Raw genomic sequence first — 14,924 nt, 5'->3', positions numbered from 1 at the left:
CCAGTCCAGGTTCGATGCGCGATACTGGATGCTTGGGGCTGGTGCACTGGGACGACCCAGAGGGATGGTATGGGGAGGGAGGAGGGAGGAGGGTTCAGGATGGGGAACATGTGTATACCTGTGGTGGATTCATGTTGATATATGGCAAAACCAATACAATATTGTAAAGTTAGAAAATAAATTAAAATAAAAAAGAATCTGCCTGCAATGTGGGAGACTCAAGTTCGATCCCCGGGTTGGGAAGATCTCCTGGAGAAGGGCATGGAAACCCACCCCAGTTTTCTTGCCTGGAGAATCCCCATGGACAGAGGAGCCTGGTGGGCTACAGGCCATGGGGTTGCACAGAGTGGGACACGCCTGAGCGGCTAACACTTTCACCGCTTTCACTTTATGGGAATCTAATGCCGCCACTGATCCAACAGGAGGCGAGGCTCAGATGGCGATGCGAACGGCAGGCAGCCACTGTAAATACAGAAGAGGCTTTGCTTGCCTACCCACCGCTCACCTCCTGCTGTGCAGCCTGGTTTCTAACAGGGCACAGGTCGGTGCCAGTTGGTGGCCTGGGGGTTGAGGACCCCGGCCTTAGAGGGACAGACAAAGGAGCTTACAGATGAGGGAGAGGTGTGGACGGGCTTGAGCCTACATATGAGGCTGAGGCTGCCAGCCTGTCACTGCCCACGGAGGAGACAAGTCACACAAGGTGCCTGCAACCCTCTTCTCTTTGTGGAGGGATCTCCAAACTCTCCCAGCCTCCTCTGAGGGGCTCCAGGCATCCTTGGCTTTGCTCTGATCCTGGTTCCCTTGCCCTGGACTAACAAGGGCTGCACACGAGAATCTCTGACAGTGAGTCCCTGTGGGCTGTGTTCACTTGGTTAGTCTGGGGGGAGGAGCCTGGCCACAGTCATTCATAAAAGCCTCCAGTTGATTCTCACGTGCAGGCAGCGCTGTGAACTGTAACCCTCATCAGTGTTACTCAAGCTTTGACATGAACATAAATCACCTGGGAATCTTGTTAGAAACAGATTTTCCAGCAGTAGGGCTGAGTGGGCCTGAGACTCTGCCCGGGTTCCGCTTGCAGGGATTCTTAAATAGTCCGTCTGGGCTGAGGCCTGGGCATCCCCTGGAGTTGTGATGTGTTATCAAGGAGGAGGGGTTGTGGCTTTCCACAGGGTCAGGTCAGTTCCTGACAGGAAGCCAGACATCGCAGGATGGCTCTGCCACCTGGGCTGCAAAAGAGGGCAGCTGCCAGGGCATCAGTAAATCTGAGCATGTGGGCCCAGCCCTAGGGCAGGTGAGGGGACCTCTGCTGATCTGGTAGGAGCTGGAGGGGGGTAGTCAGTAACTGGGCAGAGATGGGGCCGGGAGCCCAGCTAATTCTCCACCTGTAATGAGAGGGAACACAAGCCAGTGTGTGTGGTGCCTGGCTGGTCAGGTCACAAAGGTACCCCGTGATCACCAAGCCCCCCAAGTCCAGCAAAGCCATGGCTAGGGAGGACACCTCTCTGCATCTCCACTCCGGATCCAGCCCCCACAGGGGGCTGCGGTGTAGACTGTGGCGAGTGCCATCCTCTGAGATGGGACACCCAGCACCCAGTACCCAGGGTGGGGGGGGGGGTCCTGCCTTGTGCTTCGAGGGTTAGATCAGAAGTGGTCAACCTGCATCTTACATTTTTTAATTACTAGTGAAAGTGAAAATCACTCAGTCGTGTCCAACTCTTTGTGACGCCACGGACTATACAGTTCATGGAATTCTCCAGGCCAGAGTACTGGAGTGAGTAGCCTTTCCCTTCTCCAGGGGATCTTCCCAACCAGAGATCGAACCCAGGTCTCCCGCATTGCAGGAGAATTCTTTACCAGCTGAGCCACAAGGGAAGCCCAAGAATACTGGAGTGGGTTGCCCTTTCCTTCTCCAGGGGATCTTCCCAACCCAGGGATCGAACCCAGGTCTCCCACATTGCAGGATTCTTTACCAGCTGAGCCACAAGTGAAAGCTAGTGTTTAGTCCAGGGCCACTCAAAGTGTGGGGCTTCAGACCTGCAACATCGGAAATGCAGAGTCTCAGGCCCACTCAGCCCTGTTGCTGGAAAATCTGTTTCCAGGTAATTCCGAGAGCTGCCAAGTTTGTGATGATTTGGCAGCCGGAGGGGGCTGAAGATAATTCATGGGTCAGAGAAAGGACAACGGTGTGCAGTCCACAGGTGCCGCCTCCAAGCTTCTTTCCAGCTCAGTCCTCGGACCTACCCTTGAGAATACACAAGGGCGCCTGCTGTTTGGACTTGAACACTAGGGGGAGTCGGCGCACGTGTCGTCTCGTTTGCATCCCAACCTTGGCGAGGCCCTTACTGTCATCACCACTTTACAGGTGGGGAAACTGAGGCTCAGGGAGGTTGAGTGATGACGCAAGGTCATACAGTAAGGGCTGATGTCCAGAATTCAACCCCGGGGCCACTGTTCCATGGGTGTATGGTTTAGTCACGGTGTGGGCATACAGCCAAGGAAACCCAGACCAAACCAGAAACACAAAGTTGGCGTAAGCAAGTAGCGCGTAGCCGGCTACGGCTGAGCTGCCATTTGTGCTCAAGTACAAACCCCGGGCCATGAAAGGGACTGCATTCCTTTCGGCCTTTCTTCTCTATTTTCCAATCTCAATACTACTTCCCCTGTGGAAACATCCAGAACCCCACTGCCTCTCCACTTGACATACAGCAGGGCTCTGCGGGCCTCCTGGGCACGAAGCCTTTCTGTCTCCCCCATTCCTCTGATTACAGGAAGCAGCCTTCATTCAGCCTCTGTGACCTTCCCTGAGTGCCAACGGGATTCAAGCAGTTGTTAATTAGGGGAGATGGGAGGGACGTGAGAGCAGGGAGAAACAGCCAAGAGGAACAATAGTGGAGCCTTGGGCCAGGGTCCTGGGTCCCCATCAAGGGATGCACACAGCAATACCTCTGCACTGTTTTGCAGAAACTGAACCCCCCTCCAGTTGGGAGAAGTTAACTGTACACTGCCCGCAAGCATGTAGACCCCAGACCAGTTGGAACCAGAGGGTTAACGATGCTGATTCCTACTTACCTAGTGAAAGGGAAAGTTGCTCAGTTGTGCCCGACTCTTTGTGACCCTATGGACTATACAGTCCATGGAATTCTCTAGGCCAGAGTACTGGAGTGGGTAACCTTTCCCTTCTCCAGGGGATCTTCCCAACCCAGGGATTGAAGCCAGGTCTCCCGCATTACAGGCGGATTCTTTACCAGCGGAGCCACCAGGGAAGCCCAACTACCCACCAATTAGAAGAATGTCCATGAGCTGCTCACGCCCTCTTTGAACCACTACTATAAACCTTCTCGATGCCCCCTCCAGGCTGCGGGACACACAGTTCTGAGGGCATTAGCCTGCTGCGGGCCCCTTCGCCTGGCAAAGCAATAAAGCCATTCTTGTTTACTTCACCCCAAACTCTGTCTCCAATATTTAGCTCAGTGTCAGAACACGGAGGCAGATTCAGCTTCACGCTCACCCCCAGCTGTCTAGTACCAACTTGTAAAAATTCAGGTTGCTGGACTCCAACTCAGAACCACTGAGAGTTTTTAGTAACGGTATCTGAAAAATCTACTTTTTTTTTAAACAAGCAGTCTGCAGGAATCTGACGTGCACATCCATTTGGGAAGCAGTGATAAAGCCTCTCGCTGCTCCAGAGTGTGGTCTGTGGATCAGCAGTGCTGGGACCAGCCGGGAGCCTGATACAAATGTTGCATCTCGGGCGCCGCCAGCCCCCGGCCAAATACGTCATACCGCGTACGTCCACGGGATGCCCAGGGGATCTGCGCACACGCTGAGATTTGAAAAGCGCGCTCTGTGCAACCTGGTGGACATAGTGTCCTCAGACACACAGGAGAGGTGCTTCTGAGATGGCTGTTCTTTAAAGGACTGCATTTGGGGCCAGTTTTAAAGTCCCGTCACCATGGAGGGAGGTGGGGTTGGGGGCCTTACTTTGCAGAGAAGCCGTTGTCATCCGGGAGCCCCGCCAGGAAGGGGAGGCGCTAGCACTTCGGTTGTCCCTGGGGGGTGGGGGAGCTGGGGACCCAGGGCCGGGCTCGCAGCTGCAGGGACAGACCTCAGCCGGGAGAGGGCGCCGCACACCTCCGGAAAGAGCCCTGCTGGGGGAGGGGAGACAGCCCGACAGACGGAGCCCGGGACCAAGGGGCTTCCTGACGGGATGGTCCAGCAAACTCAGACAGCTGGTCACTCTGAGCAGGAGTGGTGCACACACACCCGTGCACACATGCACGTATGCACATCACATGCATAACACGGGGGGCCCGCACACGCACAACACCCACCCGTGCATTTAGGCCACAAGCACACCAGCAACACACCTGCAAAAGTACACACGCACCACTTGCACAACACATTTATAATACACACTCAGCACACGCACACAGTACACATGAGCAGCACACTCACAACAAATACACATGCTCACAGACCACACAGACACGCCAAACGAGCCGTCCATCACAGCACACACACGCACACCCTCACAGCGCAGGTGCACACCATGCCACATGCACAGCACACATAATGCACACATGCACCATGCGCGGTGTACCACACCATGCGCTTCACACCACTCACACAGCACATCATACGGATCATACGTGTGCAGCCAGTCACAACACAATATGCGTGCACACGTACCACAAAAACATGCAGCCTGAGCATCACCTCACAACAGAGACACAATGTCACGTGTACAACATGTGTGATATGTGCACACGTCATGCACTCATGACGTGTGCACACACGAACACTGACACTCTGAAGACACACACGCATACGTGACAGCACAGCACCCGCAGCTGCACATCACACCACGGGCACCACTAACACTGCACACAGCACACATGCACAGCATCCATTCAACACACAACTCAGTGCGTTCACCTTGCACGAGGCAGATACCCAGTCACACACACACACACACACACACACACGTACAGATTCTTGATTGAGGCCGTGTGTCTGGTTGGTAAAACATTCTTGCTCTAGGCCAATGAAAAGATGCGTCAAAGAATTAGAAGACGATATATCGGCTCATTCAGCAATCGTTCCTTTACAGTGTGCTGGGCCTCCAGGCTCACCGCATGGCAAGGGAAGCAGGCACTGAATGAATTGATACATCAAGGACCATTTAGCCTCAGCTGTAGCGAGTGCTATGAATTAAAGCGGCCGGCAGCACAAAACGGCGACAGGGCGGTCCTGGCGGGGTCTGGGAGTTTCCCCGAAAGGAGCTGTTTCGGTTGAGACCTGGAGACGAGCAGCAGGGCGGGGGCTTGCGACCTGAAGGAGGCGCTGAGGTCCAGAGTCTGCGCATCTGCCCACCCCTGGGGACGAGGAGCCCGTCGGCTCCGAGGACTACGTGGCCCCGCCCCCTGCTGACCCGCTCCGTCCCTCCCACCCAGAGGCGCGGAAGGTGGGTTTGCTTCCCTGGAAACTCTCCAGGCTCCGAGAAGAGCCGTGCCTACAAGGAAGGGATCCAAGTACCCAGCTACCCAGCTGCACTGCCCCTGGATGCTGGGGATGGTGGGGAGCGCAGGGGGTCCAGGACGAGCCCACAGTCTCCCTGAGCACAGTTTATGGGTCATCACACCTCCCAGCCTGCCTCCTGGGGTGGTCCTAGAAGTGATGGAGCCACCCTGCCAGGTCAAACTGCATCAGCGCAGTATTCTAGCTCCTGGGTCCTGCACGGTCCACCTCGTCTAGTGGACTAAGGGGGAAGGCATAGTGTAGGGAGGGTCTGGTTGGAGCAAATCCCGGCTTCGGCGCCTCCCAGCTGTGTGACTGTGGACGAGTCACTTGGCCTCTCTGTGCCTCATTAAAGTGAAAAAGTGAAGTCGCTCAGTCGTGTCCCACTCTTGGCGACCCCATGGACTGTAGCCCACCAGGCCCCTCCGTCCATGGGATTTTCCAGGCAAAAGTACTGGAGTGGGGTGCCATTGCCTTCTCCATGTTCCTACCTATAAAATAGGCATGATAGCCTAGCTAGCACCCGTCTCGCTAAGCTGTAAGGCGTTTATCAGTGGATACGTGAAAAGCTCTTTGATTAAAGCCAAGCAATGGCAAGATCCATATAAATATTAACTGCAGTCGTTACTTTCATCCAAAAGAAAAGCACGCCCAACACTCAGAATATCAAAATGTGCCGGAGTCACTTAGTCCTGGAAGCGTGTCGGGGAACATCGGCTCCCAGGCCCCTCGGGGTTAGGGATACCTCTGACCGGCAGATCCAGAGACAGAAGGACTGGAACCCGGGTCGGTGGGGAAGAGAAGGGACAGGGAAGAGTTTCTCCTTCTCCGTCTCTAGGACGGTGGGTCTCCCCTGGAGGGCTGGTTAAAAACAGACGGCCGGACCGCACCCGGGGTGTCTGACTCTGCGGCTCTAACAAGTCCCCAGGTGATGCCGCCGGTCCGGGGACCACACCTGGAGAAGCGCCGCCTGCCACAGCGGGGGCGGCGGGCGGAGCGTCTGAGCCCCTCCGGGAACCGGGAAGAAGGGGTTCACTTACAGCGGATGCCGCGAGCCCCCGCTGTGCGGGGGGCTGCGGGCACTGGGCGCCTCCTCTCGGCTGAGCGCGGTCCGCTCCCCTTCTTCGGACGCCTCTCCGTCCTCCCCATCCTCCTCCTCGGCCGCCCAGTCCCTCTCCGGGGCCGCCGGGTTCTGCTGCTTTTGCGGCCGCGGGATGAGCCGGTAGCCGCCGCCTCGCCCACCCCGGCTCCGGTTCCTTCCGGCCCTGGGCGAGGCCACGGCCACCAGGAGCTGGTCCTCCCTCAGGGAGACGAGGGGCGGCAGGCGGCCGTACTCCTGGTCCTCCTCCTCGGACTCCAGTAGCCACTCCTGGGGGTCCCCAAAGTCCAGGCGGTAGCCGGCCTGGGGGCTGCGCCCGGCCGCCTGCGGGGCTGGGGGCGCCCGGGGCAGGGCGTGCGGGGGCGGGTGCAGGGCCCCCAGCATCAGCAGCACGCACCCCAGCGCCAAGAGGGCGAGCAGCGCCTGGCGCCGGCAGGGCCCGTGTCTGCGCCGCTTCCTCACAAGCATGCTGCGGGGAGCCGCCAAACGCAACAGGTCATGCTCCACTTCACTGTCTCCTCCCGCTCCGGGGTCCTCCACGCTGGCAGCGCAACCTGGCTTCCTGGGTCCACTTGGAAGCTTTTTTTTTTTTTCTCTTTTGCCAGCTCACTTAACCTGGTCCTTTTTTTCCCGCAGCTGACACTTGCCAGCAGCGTGTGTAAGACCGGCTGCCACTGACAATCAGAAAACCACCGACCCAGGTCCCAGCCCAGGTCCTCTCTGAGCGGATGTCTTTAATTGCCTTCCGAAAGCCCATCCACGGGGGGCCGGGGAGGGGGGAACTTCAGATCGAACCCTGATGCCCTTTTCCTCTTTGGGAGAAAGAATAATTTCTTTCTGCTCAGGGGGCGAGTCCCACGTGTTTCGCTCCCAGCCCCCCGCCGCTTGCATGAAGGGTCAGTTGCTGTGGGGTGTCTGCTGGGGGGTGGGGGAAGCCGGGAGGTCTCAGTCCGGCGGAGCTGACCCCCGTCCTCCTTGGACCCTTCAGGTCAGGTCGGATCCACAGATGTGAAGCCGGAGCAGGCTAATTTGCTTTCACACACCGCTCAGCGCTCGGCCAAGACGCTGCGGGCCCGGCGGGCGGGCGGGCGGGCGCCCGGCTCCTGGTCCTAAAGCCCTCACTGTTCTCGGGAACACGACCCGGGAAAAACAAACACTGACGCTGCTGGGACCAATCCCAGCGGAACACCCTGGGGAGGTCCGATCTGCATCTGATCCCAGGAAGGCTTCTCTCCCCACCCAAAGGGGCTGGAAAGAGGATTCCCTCTTGATTTCCAGAAGGCTGTTCCTGGGACGGAAATGCAGGGAGCTGGGGGGCTGTTTGCACTCTCAGTCTCCTATAGGTGATCCCGGAGAGCCAGGCTGGACCCTCCCTCCTTTCCTGAGGACCCCCGTCCTCCTCCTTCTTAAAGGGAGGTGAGCTGGTGAAGATGCTCCCATAACAAGCTCCTCCCGAGCCCCTGAATGCCCGCCCGGCCTCGGCTACCCAGCAGGTGGGGACAGGGAGAGGGATGTTGAAACGGGAGGGGCACACTCCCTCCGTTGTCAACTCCCTTCATTCAAACCACACGTAATGAAGAGCCTCCACCTTCTGCCGAAACTATCCCGGGGGCTGGGCGCAGAGATCGCAGCGAATAAAACAGCAAAATGTGTGCCTTGTGGAACTTATAACCTGGTGGGACAGACAAGCGCGATTAAGACCTACAGTGGGAGAGATGGCGGTAGTGCTAAGGAGAAGACAGAGGCAGGGGGCTGGAGAGCAGGGGCTGGGGTGGGCAATCGACCCAGAGTGAGGAAGGGGTCCCAGAAGCTCCGCTGAAGGAGGAGGACTGGGCAGCTCGGTGCAGGGAGAGGAGCAGCAGGTGCAAAGGCGAGAGCGTGCCTGGCCTTTTGAGGACCCACAGAGGCCCGCGAGGCTGGAACAGAGTGGGCGGGTGGGAGTGGGGTGAGAGAGGTAAGGGCGGTATCTTTTAGGACTTGGGGGGCACTGTGGGCACTTGGGCTTTTCCTCTAAGATGGGAGCCCTTGGAGGGCTGTAAGCAGAAGACAGGCACCATGGACTGGGATGCTAACTGGACCACTCTGGCTGCTGAAGTTAGACAGTGGGCGCGCAGGGCAGAAGAAGGGAGACCGACTGAGGTGTTGCTGCAGTGAGACACAATGGCATCTCTGGAGCCAGAGGTGAGTGCTCAGCTTGGGCACGTATTTTAAGGAAAAGCCCGTAAGATTTGTCGGTGAATTTGTGGGTGAGAGACATACGAGTCAAGGATGGTTACAAGTTTTGGGTCCAGGCAGTTGGAGGAATCAAGTCGCCCTCGAAGGAGATGGGAAGGCTGGGAGCAGGCAGGGGGCAGAGGAACATCAGTGGCTCAGCGGGGGACACGCATCCTTGAAGACTTCTCGGCAGCTAAAGGGAAGGGAGGTGTGGGCAGCTAGGCCTATGGATAGTGAAAGTGAAGTCGCCCAGTCGTGTCCGACTCTGCGACCCCGTGGACCGTAGCCCACCAGGCTCCTCCGTCCATGGGATTCTCCAGGCAAGAATACTAGAGTGGGTTGCCATTTCCTTCTCCAGGGGATCTTCCCAACCTTGGAATCGAACTAGGGTCTCCTGCATTGCAGGCAGACACTTTAACCTCTGAGCCACCACCTGGAGATCAGGGGACAGGTCTGGCTTGAAGATGTAAAATCAGATGCCAGCAGCGCAGATATGGCTTTTGGAGATTTTGGAGGGAGTGATGAAGACAAGAATATAATCAATCTGATTTTGGTATTCACCATCTGGGGATGTCCATGTGTAGAGTCTTCTCTTGTGTTGCTGGATAAGGGTGTTTGCTATGACCAGTGCGTTCTCTTGGCAAACTCTGTTAGCCTTTGACCTGCTTTGCTTGGTACTCCAAGGCCAAACTTGCCTGTTACTCTAGGTATCTCTTGACTTCCTACTTTGGCATTCCAGTCCTCTATGATGAAAAAGACATCTTTTTTCGGTGTTAATTCTAGAATGTCTTGTAGGTCTTCATAGAACCATTCAACTTCAGCTTCTTCAGCATTACTGGTCAAGATATAGACTTGGATTTCTGTGGTATTGAATGGTTTGCCTTGGAAACGAACAGAGATCATTCTGTCATTTTTGAGATTGCACCCAAGTACTGCATTTCGGACTCTTTTGTTGACTATGAGGGCTACTCCATTTCTTCTAAGGGATTCTTGCCCACGGTAGTAGATATAACAGTCATCTGAGTTAAATTCGCCCATTCCAGTCCATTTTAGTTCACTGATTCCTAAAATGTCAACGTTCACTCTTACCACTTCCATTTACCTTGATTCATGGACCTAACTTTCCAGGTTCCTATGCAGTATTGCTCTTTACAGCATCGGACCTTGCTTGTATCACCAGTCACATCCACAACTGGGCATATTGGGCACCTACCGACCTGGGGAGTTCCTCTTTCAGTATCCTATCTTTTTGCCTTTTCATACTGTTCATGGGGTTCTCGAGGCAAGAATACTGAGGTGGTTTGCATTCCCTTCTCCAGTGGACCACATTTTGTCAGAACTCTCACCATGACCCATCTGTCTTGGGTGGCCCGACACACCATGGCTCATAGTTTCATTGAGTTAGACAAGGCTCAAAAAATTAAGACCATGGTATCTACTCCTATCATTTCATGGCAAATAGATGGGGAAACAATGAAAACAGTGACAGACTATTTTCTTGGGTTCCAAAATCACTGCAGATCACTGCAGGTGACTGCAGCCATGTAATTAAAAGATGCTTGCTCCTTGGATGAAAGTGAAAGTCGCTCAGTCGTGTCCAACTTTTTGTGACCCCATAGACTTTACAGACCATGAAATTCTCCAGGCCTGAATACTGGAGTGGGTAGCCTTTCCCTTCTCCAGGGATCTTCCCAACCCAGGGACCAATCTAGACAGCATATTAAAAAACAGAGACATTACTTTTCCAACAAAGGTCATCTGTCAAAGCTATGGTTTTTCCACTAGTCATGTATGGATGTGAGAGTTGGACTATAAAGAAAGCTGAGCCCTGAATAATTGATGCTTTTGAACTGTGGTGTTGGAGAAGACTCTTGAGAGTCCCTTGGACTGCAAGGAGATCCAACCAGTCCATCCTAAAGGAAATCAGTCCTGAATATTCATTGGAAGGACTGATGCTGAAGCTAAAATATGATACTTTGGCTGCCTGATGTGAAGAACTGAGTCATTGAAAAAGACCCTGATGCTGGGAAAGATTGAAGGCAGTAGGAGAAGGGGCAACAGAGGATGAGATGGTTGGAGGGCATCCACGACTTGATGGATGTGAGTTTGAGCAAGCTCTGGGAGCTGATGATGGACAGGAAAGCCTGGTGTGCTGTAGTCCATGGGGTCGCAAAGAGTCAGACACGACTGAACAACTGAACTGAACCGATGGAGACAAGAGAGAGCAGGGGAGTTGGCAAGCTCAGAGTTCAGGCATCTGGTGGACCGGATTGATGGAGGGTAAGTGGCCATCATGAGAAGTGACTCTTGATAACTGCAGGAGGAACTAGGGTGGGGCAGGTTCCTGAAATGGATTGCTCTTTTTTTTTTTTTTTTTTTTCCTGATTTGATTTTGATCTTAGATTGTGAGCATAAAACATCTCATGGAAAAAGATGTTTTTCCTTTGGACTCTGGTGCTGCTTCTTGGGGTGTGTGTGTGTGTGTGTGTGTGTGTGTGTGTGTATCTGTGCTCATATTTGTTTTCCCTGAAGCCACTCAGAGTCAGAGGTGAATGAGTTGGGTCCTAAACAACTGTTCGCAACAAACCAGCTCCCAGCGGGCAGCTCATAGGAATTGAAAGATTGGACCATATTTTCCAAATCCCACATCAGGATGTCCTGGGGGTGGGAGTTGCGTGACTTCCAGGTTCAAGAGGCAGGCATTCTGGGAGATGTGGTTTTTATTTATTTATTTATTTATTTTTGATGTGGACCATTTTAAAGTCTTTATTGAACTTGCTACAGTAGTGCTTCTGTGCTTCTGTTTTTTGGCACCAAGGCATGTGGGATCTGAGCTCTCTGCCCAGGCACTGAACCCCTACATACCCTCTGGAGTGGAGGCGAAATCGTAACCACTGGGCCACCAGGGAAGCCCCTGGGAGATGTGGTTTAGAATGTAGGGACCTCTTGGGGTTGGTGATGATGAGAGAGAGAGAGAGTTCCCCTTCCCAGGGGCTCTCAGAGACCTAAGGGTGCGGGGTCTCCACCCTCGGGCAGAGCGCCTCCCCTCCCCCCCCTAGTAACACCAGCCTCAGGCTGGCCAGCCTCACCCTACAGCAGGGCCTTTATCTTTACCCTCCGCTCTGCTTGAGGGCTCTTTTCGCAGAGGTCCAGCCATAGGGCTCATTTCTCCACTTGGGTGTCGAGCCCACAGTTGCCCGTTCAGGGAGACCCATCCACGTGTGGCTTTGCTGCCCCTGCTTTCTCCATATCTCTGGGGGCGCTTCTCAGTACTCGATATTCTTTATGTGTTTCTGTTCATTTTCCTCCTCGTCATGGGTCATATTTTACCGATTCTTTGCATGCCTCGTCATTTTTAATTTGATGCCAGATGCTGTGAATTTTATCTTGTTGGATACCAGATACTTTTGTATTTCTATATTGTTGAGCTTTCCCCAGAAGGTCTGGCCTTGGAGCAGTGTTTAACTGAGGGTCAGCGTCTCCACTGCTGAGACAAGACCTGAGTCCCCCTCCCAGTGTCCCGTGCATGTCGAGGGTCTCCTCTCTGGAGCGGGTCTGCTGCCCATCCTGTGTGAGTGCTGGGAATTCCGCCCTCAGCTCCTCCAGGCGCTCCTTTCCCTGGCCTTGGTGAGCTTCGCCACAGGCAGGTTCTGATCCTTGCTGGTCCCCAGAACCCTCTGCTCACAGCTCTCTGCTTCCAGTGCTCTGCCCCCAGGGTCTCCCTGCCTCCGGGTCTCCCAGCTCCATCTCCTCAGATCACGGCCACCCCCAGTTCCACCCGGAGAAGCTCCACCCTCCTGCGCTGCAGCCTGGAAACGGTCTCCAGGCAACACGCTGGGGAAATCCCAGGACTCACCTCGTTGGTTTCCCTCTCTCATGGGTCACCTCCCTGTTACCTGATGGCAAGTCCTGAAACTACTGTGCTGCGTTTCCTCCAGGGTTTTTAGTTGCCCCTAATTTACTTGAGGAGGAAAATACCTCTGAGATGTCTTCATTCAGGGTCCCCTAGAAGCGGGCGCGGGGGTGTCCTGATGGATTCTGTTTTTGTGATTTCGCCTACTTGGCTGCGCTTGATCTGTAACCTCAGAATCATTTGCAGACACGCACAGAAGGGCACAAATGTTGACTTTTTCTATTTAGTGCTGTGTTTACGCCTTTTCGTGTTTTGTGTTGGCGATTTTGCTGTTTAAAATGGCCCCAAGCCTAGTCCTGAAGCGCTGCTAGCGTCCTAAGCTCAGAAGGCCGCGATGAGCCTTATGGGGGAGACTCAAGAGTCAGGTGAGCTTCATTCCCGCGCGAGCTCCAGTGGGTTTAATGTTCATGAATCCACAATATATATTAAATAAGGTGTCTTTGAACATAAGTATGTTAAAGCAAGGTTATCTATTTATTGGTTGACCAGAAGGCCAGAGAGCAGTGAGTGGTTCTGTATTCTCTAAGCCAGGATTCACAGCGGCTTAGTAGAACAACGCTCATATGAGGTCTCCTTACTGCACACAAAAAACTGAACAGCTGGTGTATTCAGGGAGGGGAGAGGGGAAGAGAAGGAAGGTGGGCAGGCTTTGAAAGGCATGTAATCAGGGCAGCTACTCCTGTGGGTACCTGGGGCATAACATCTTGGGGGATATCTGGGGGTCAGAGGGCAGCCTGCCTCAGAGTGATGGCAGCCAAGGAAGGGGGAGCTGGGGTGTGTATGCACCAAGCCTGTCAGCGGAGCACAGCTGTGGAGGGGCACTCACAGCCTGCTGGGGAGCAGACAGAGGCACTGACCCCCAAAGACCGTCCTCAGGCAAAGAGGTGCGGACACTGGCAACTGGGGTGCCCCCTACGGTGGGGATGGGCTGCAGATGGAAGGGTGGGGGCCTGTGAACTCAGGGGCCCCCAGGAGCGGGCAGGTCACATAAGCCAGGGCAGTAGGCTGAGAGAGGCCACAGAAGCCGGGAGTATCTCTTTCTGTCTAACAAGAACAGCTGTTTCTCAGCTATGGCCAATTTTTGCCATGCTGGAAGATACTAACTAGACTTGCCAAATCTCCTGATTGTTTTTCAAGAAAAGTGGGAAATGCAGATTTTTTTTAAAATGTGAAATCACAAATTAGTAAAAACTGGCAACGAATTAAAAAACTTCTAACTATACTGTTAAGGCCGAACGAAACATGGCAGCAGGCCAGCGGCAGCCCCGAGGTCTGCAGCCTCTCGGGTGGAAGGTGCCTGAGATCCCAGCTGCTGGGTGTGGGCCTGGAGAAAGCGTGTCATCATCTCCCTCACACGCCGAGCCTCCTGGGGTGCAGTGGGCTAGGTGTCTGTCCCGACACCCACGTGGCGAGGCGCCCTCGTGTCTGTGCCGTGGGCTCATTTTGCTCTCCTGCCTTGAGGCTTCTGAGAGACCTAAGGATCACCACTCCTTGTGGCTAGTGGACTTCTCCAGCCGTTTCTCGTCACTGGCATTTTTCCTCTTGTGAGAAATTAGTTGAGCCTCCTGGGCTCTTCGCCTGGGACCTGCTCGTCTGCGTAGACGGTCAGCCTCCTCCATCCCTGAGAACACGGCTGCCCACCCAGCCTCCCACCTGCACGCCGACCAGAGATCATCAGAGGCACTCGCAAGTCGAGTGGTCCTGTGTGTGGAGGCAGAGCCCAGGGAATTGGCCGCCACGTGGCATTTTCCTGCAACACAGAGGGAGAGGGGAGGACGAGGACTGTGCTCCCAGGGAATGGCAGAGCACCCGTCAGCCAGCGGTCAGGAGTCAGCCGGGGAAACAGATCCACCGAGAGGCAAAAACGGGAAACACAGGATTTGTCTCAGATATGACCTCACATAGTTGCGGGAGCTGCAAGTGGTCTCCGCAAGGCTGCTGTCTTCACATCTGATGCTGAAGCTTGAAGTCAGGACAGGCAGCTATGAAGGAAAGATGATACCAAGCAGGGGGGAAATCAAGAACAAGCTGGAACCCATAAGCATGAGCTGGACCCCCACACAGAGGCACTGACATCTGCTGTCTCTACGTGGGTGGTATGGGTATCCTGCAGAAGCCGGGCCCTTTGTCATGAATCTAAACACCGACTCCTGGCCCAGAAATCAGAGCAGAGGTGCTGAA

General features: G+C 54.7%; 1 protein-coding gene across 1 annotated transcript in view; it reads right to left on the bottom strand.

Moving 5' to 3' along the window:
• The window catches only part of GALNT15 (polypeptide N-acetylgalactosaminyltransferase 15), a 48,237-nt gene extending 40,545 nt beyond the window's left edge, over positions 1-7,692 (bottom strand). The window contains exon 1 of the mRNA XM_055569975.1: positions 6,558-7,692. Coding sequence (XP_055425950.1) covers positions 6,558-7,084 — 527 coding nt within the window. The 5' untranslated portion in view covers positions 7,085-7,692. The remainder of the gene's footprint in view (positions 1-6,557) is intronic.
• Positions 7,693-14,924: the final 7,232 nt, after the last annotated feature.

The sequence above is a fragment of the Bubalus kerabau genome, chromosome 2 (genome assembly GCF_029407905.1).
Source record: "Bubalus kerabau isolate K-KA32 ecotype Philippines breed swamp buffalo chromosome 2, PCC_UOA_SB_1v2, whole genome shotgun sequence".
Taxonomy (NCBI): domain Eukaryota; kingdom Metazoa; phylum Chordata; class Mammalia; order Artiodactyla; family Bovidae; genus Bubalus; species Bubalus kerabau.
The sequence above is the reverse complement of the archived record's forward strand: the minus strand, read 5'-3'. Positions and strand labels throughout refer to the sequence as shown.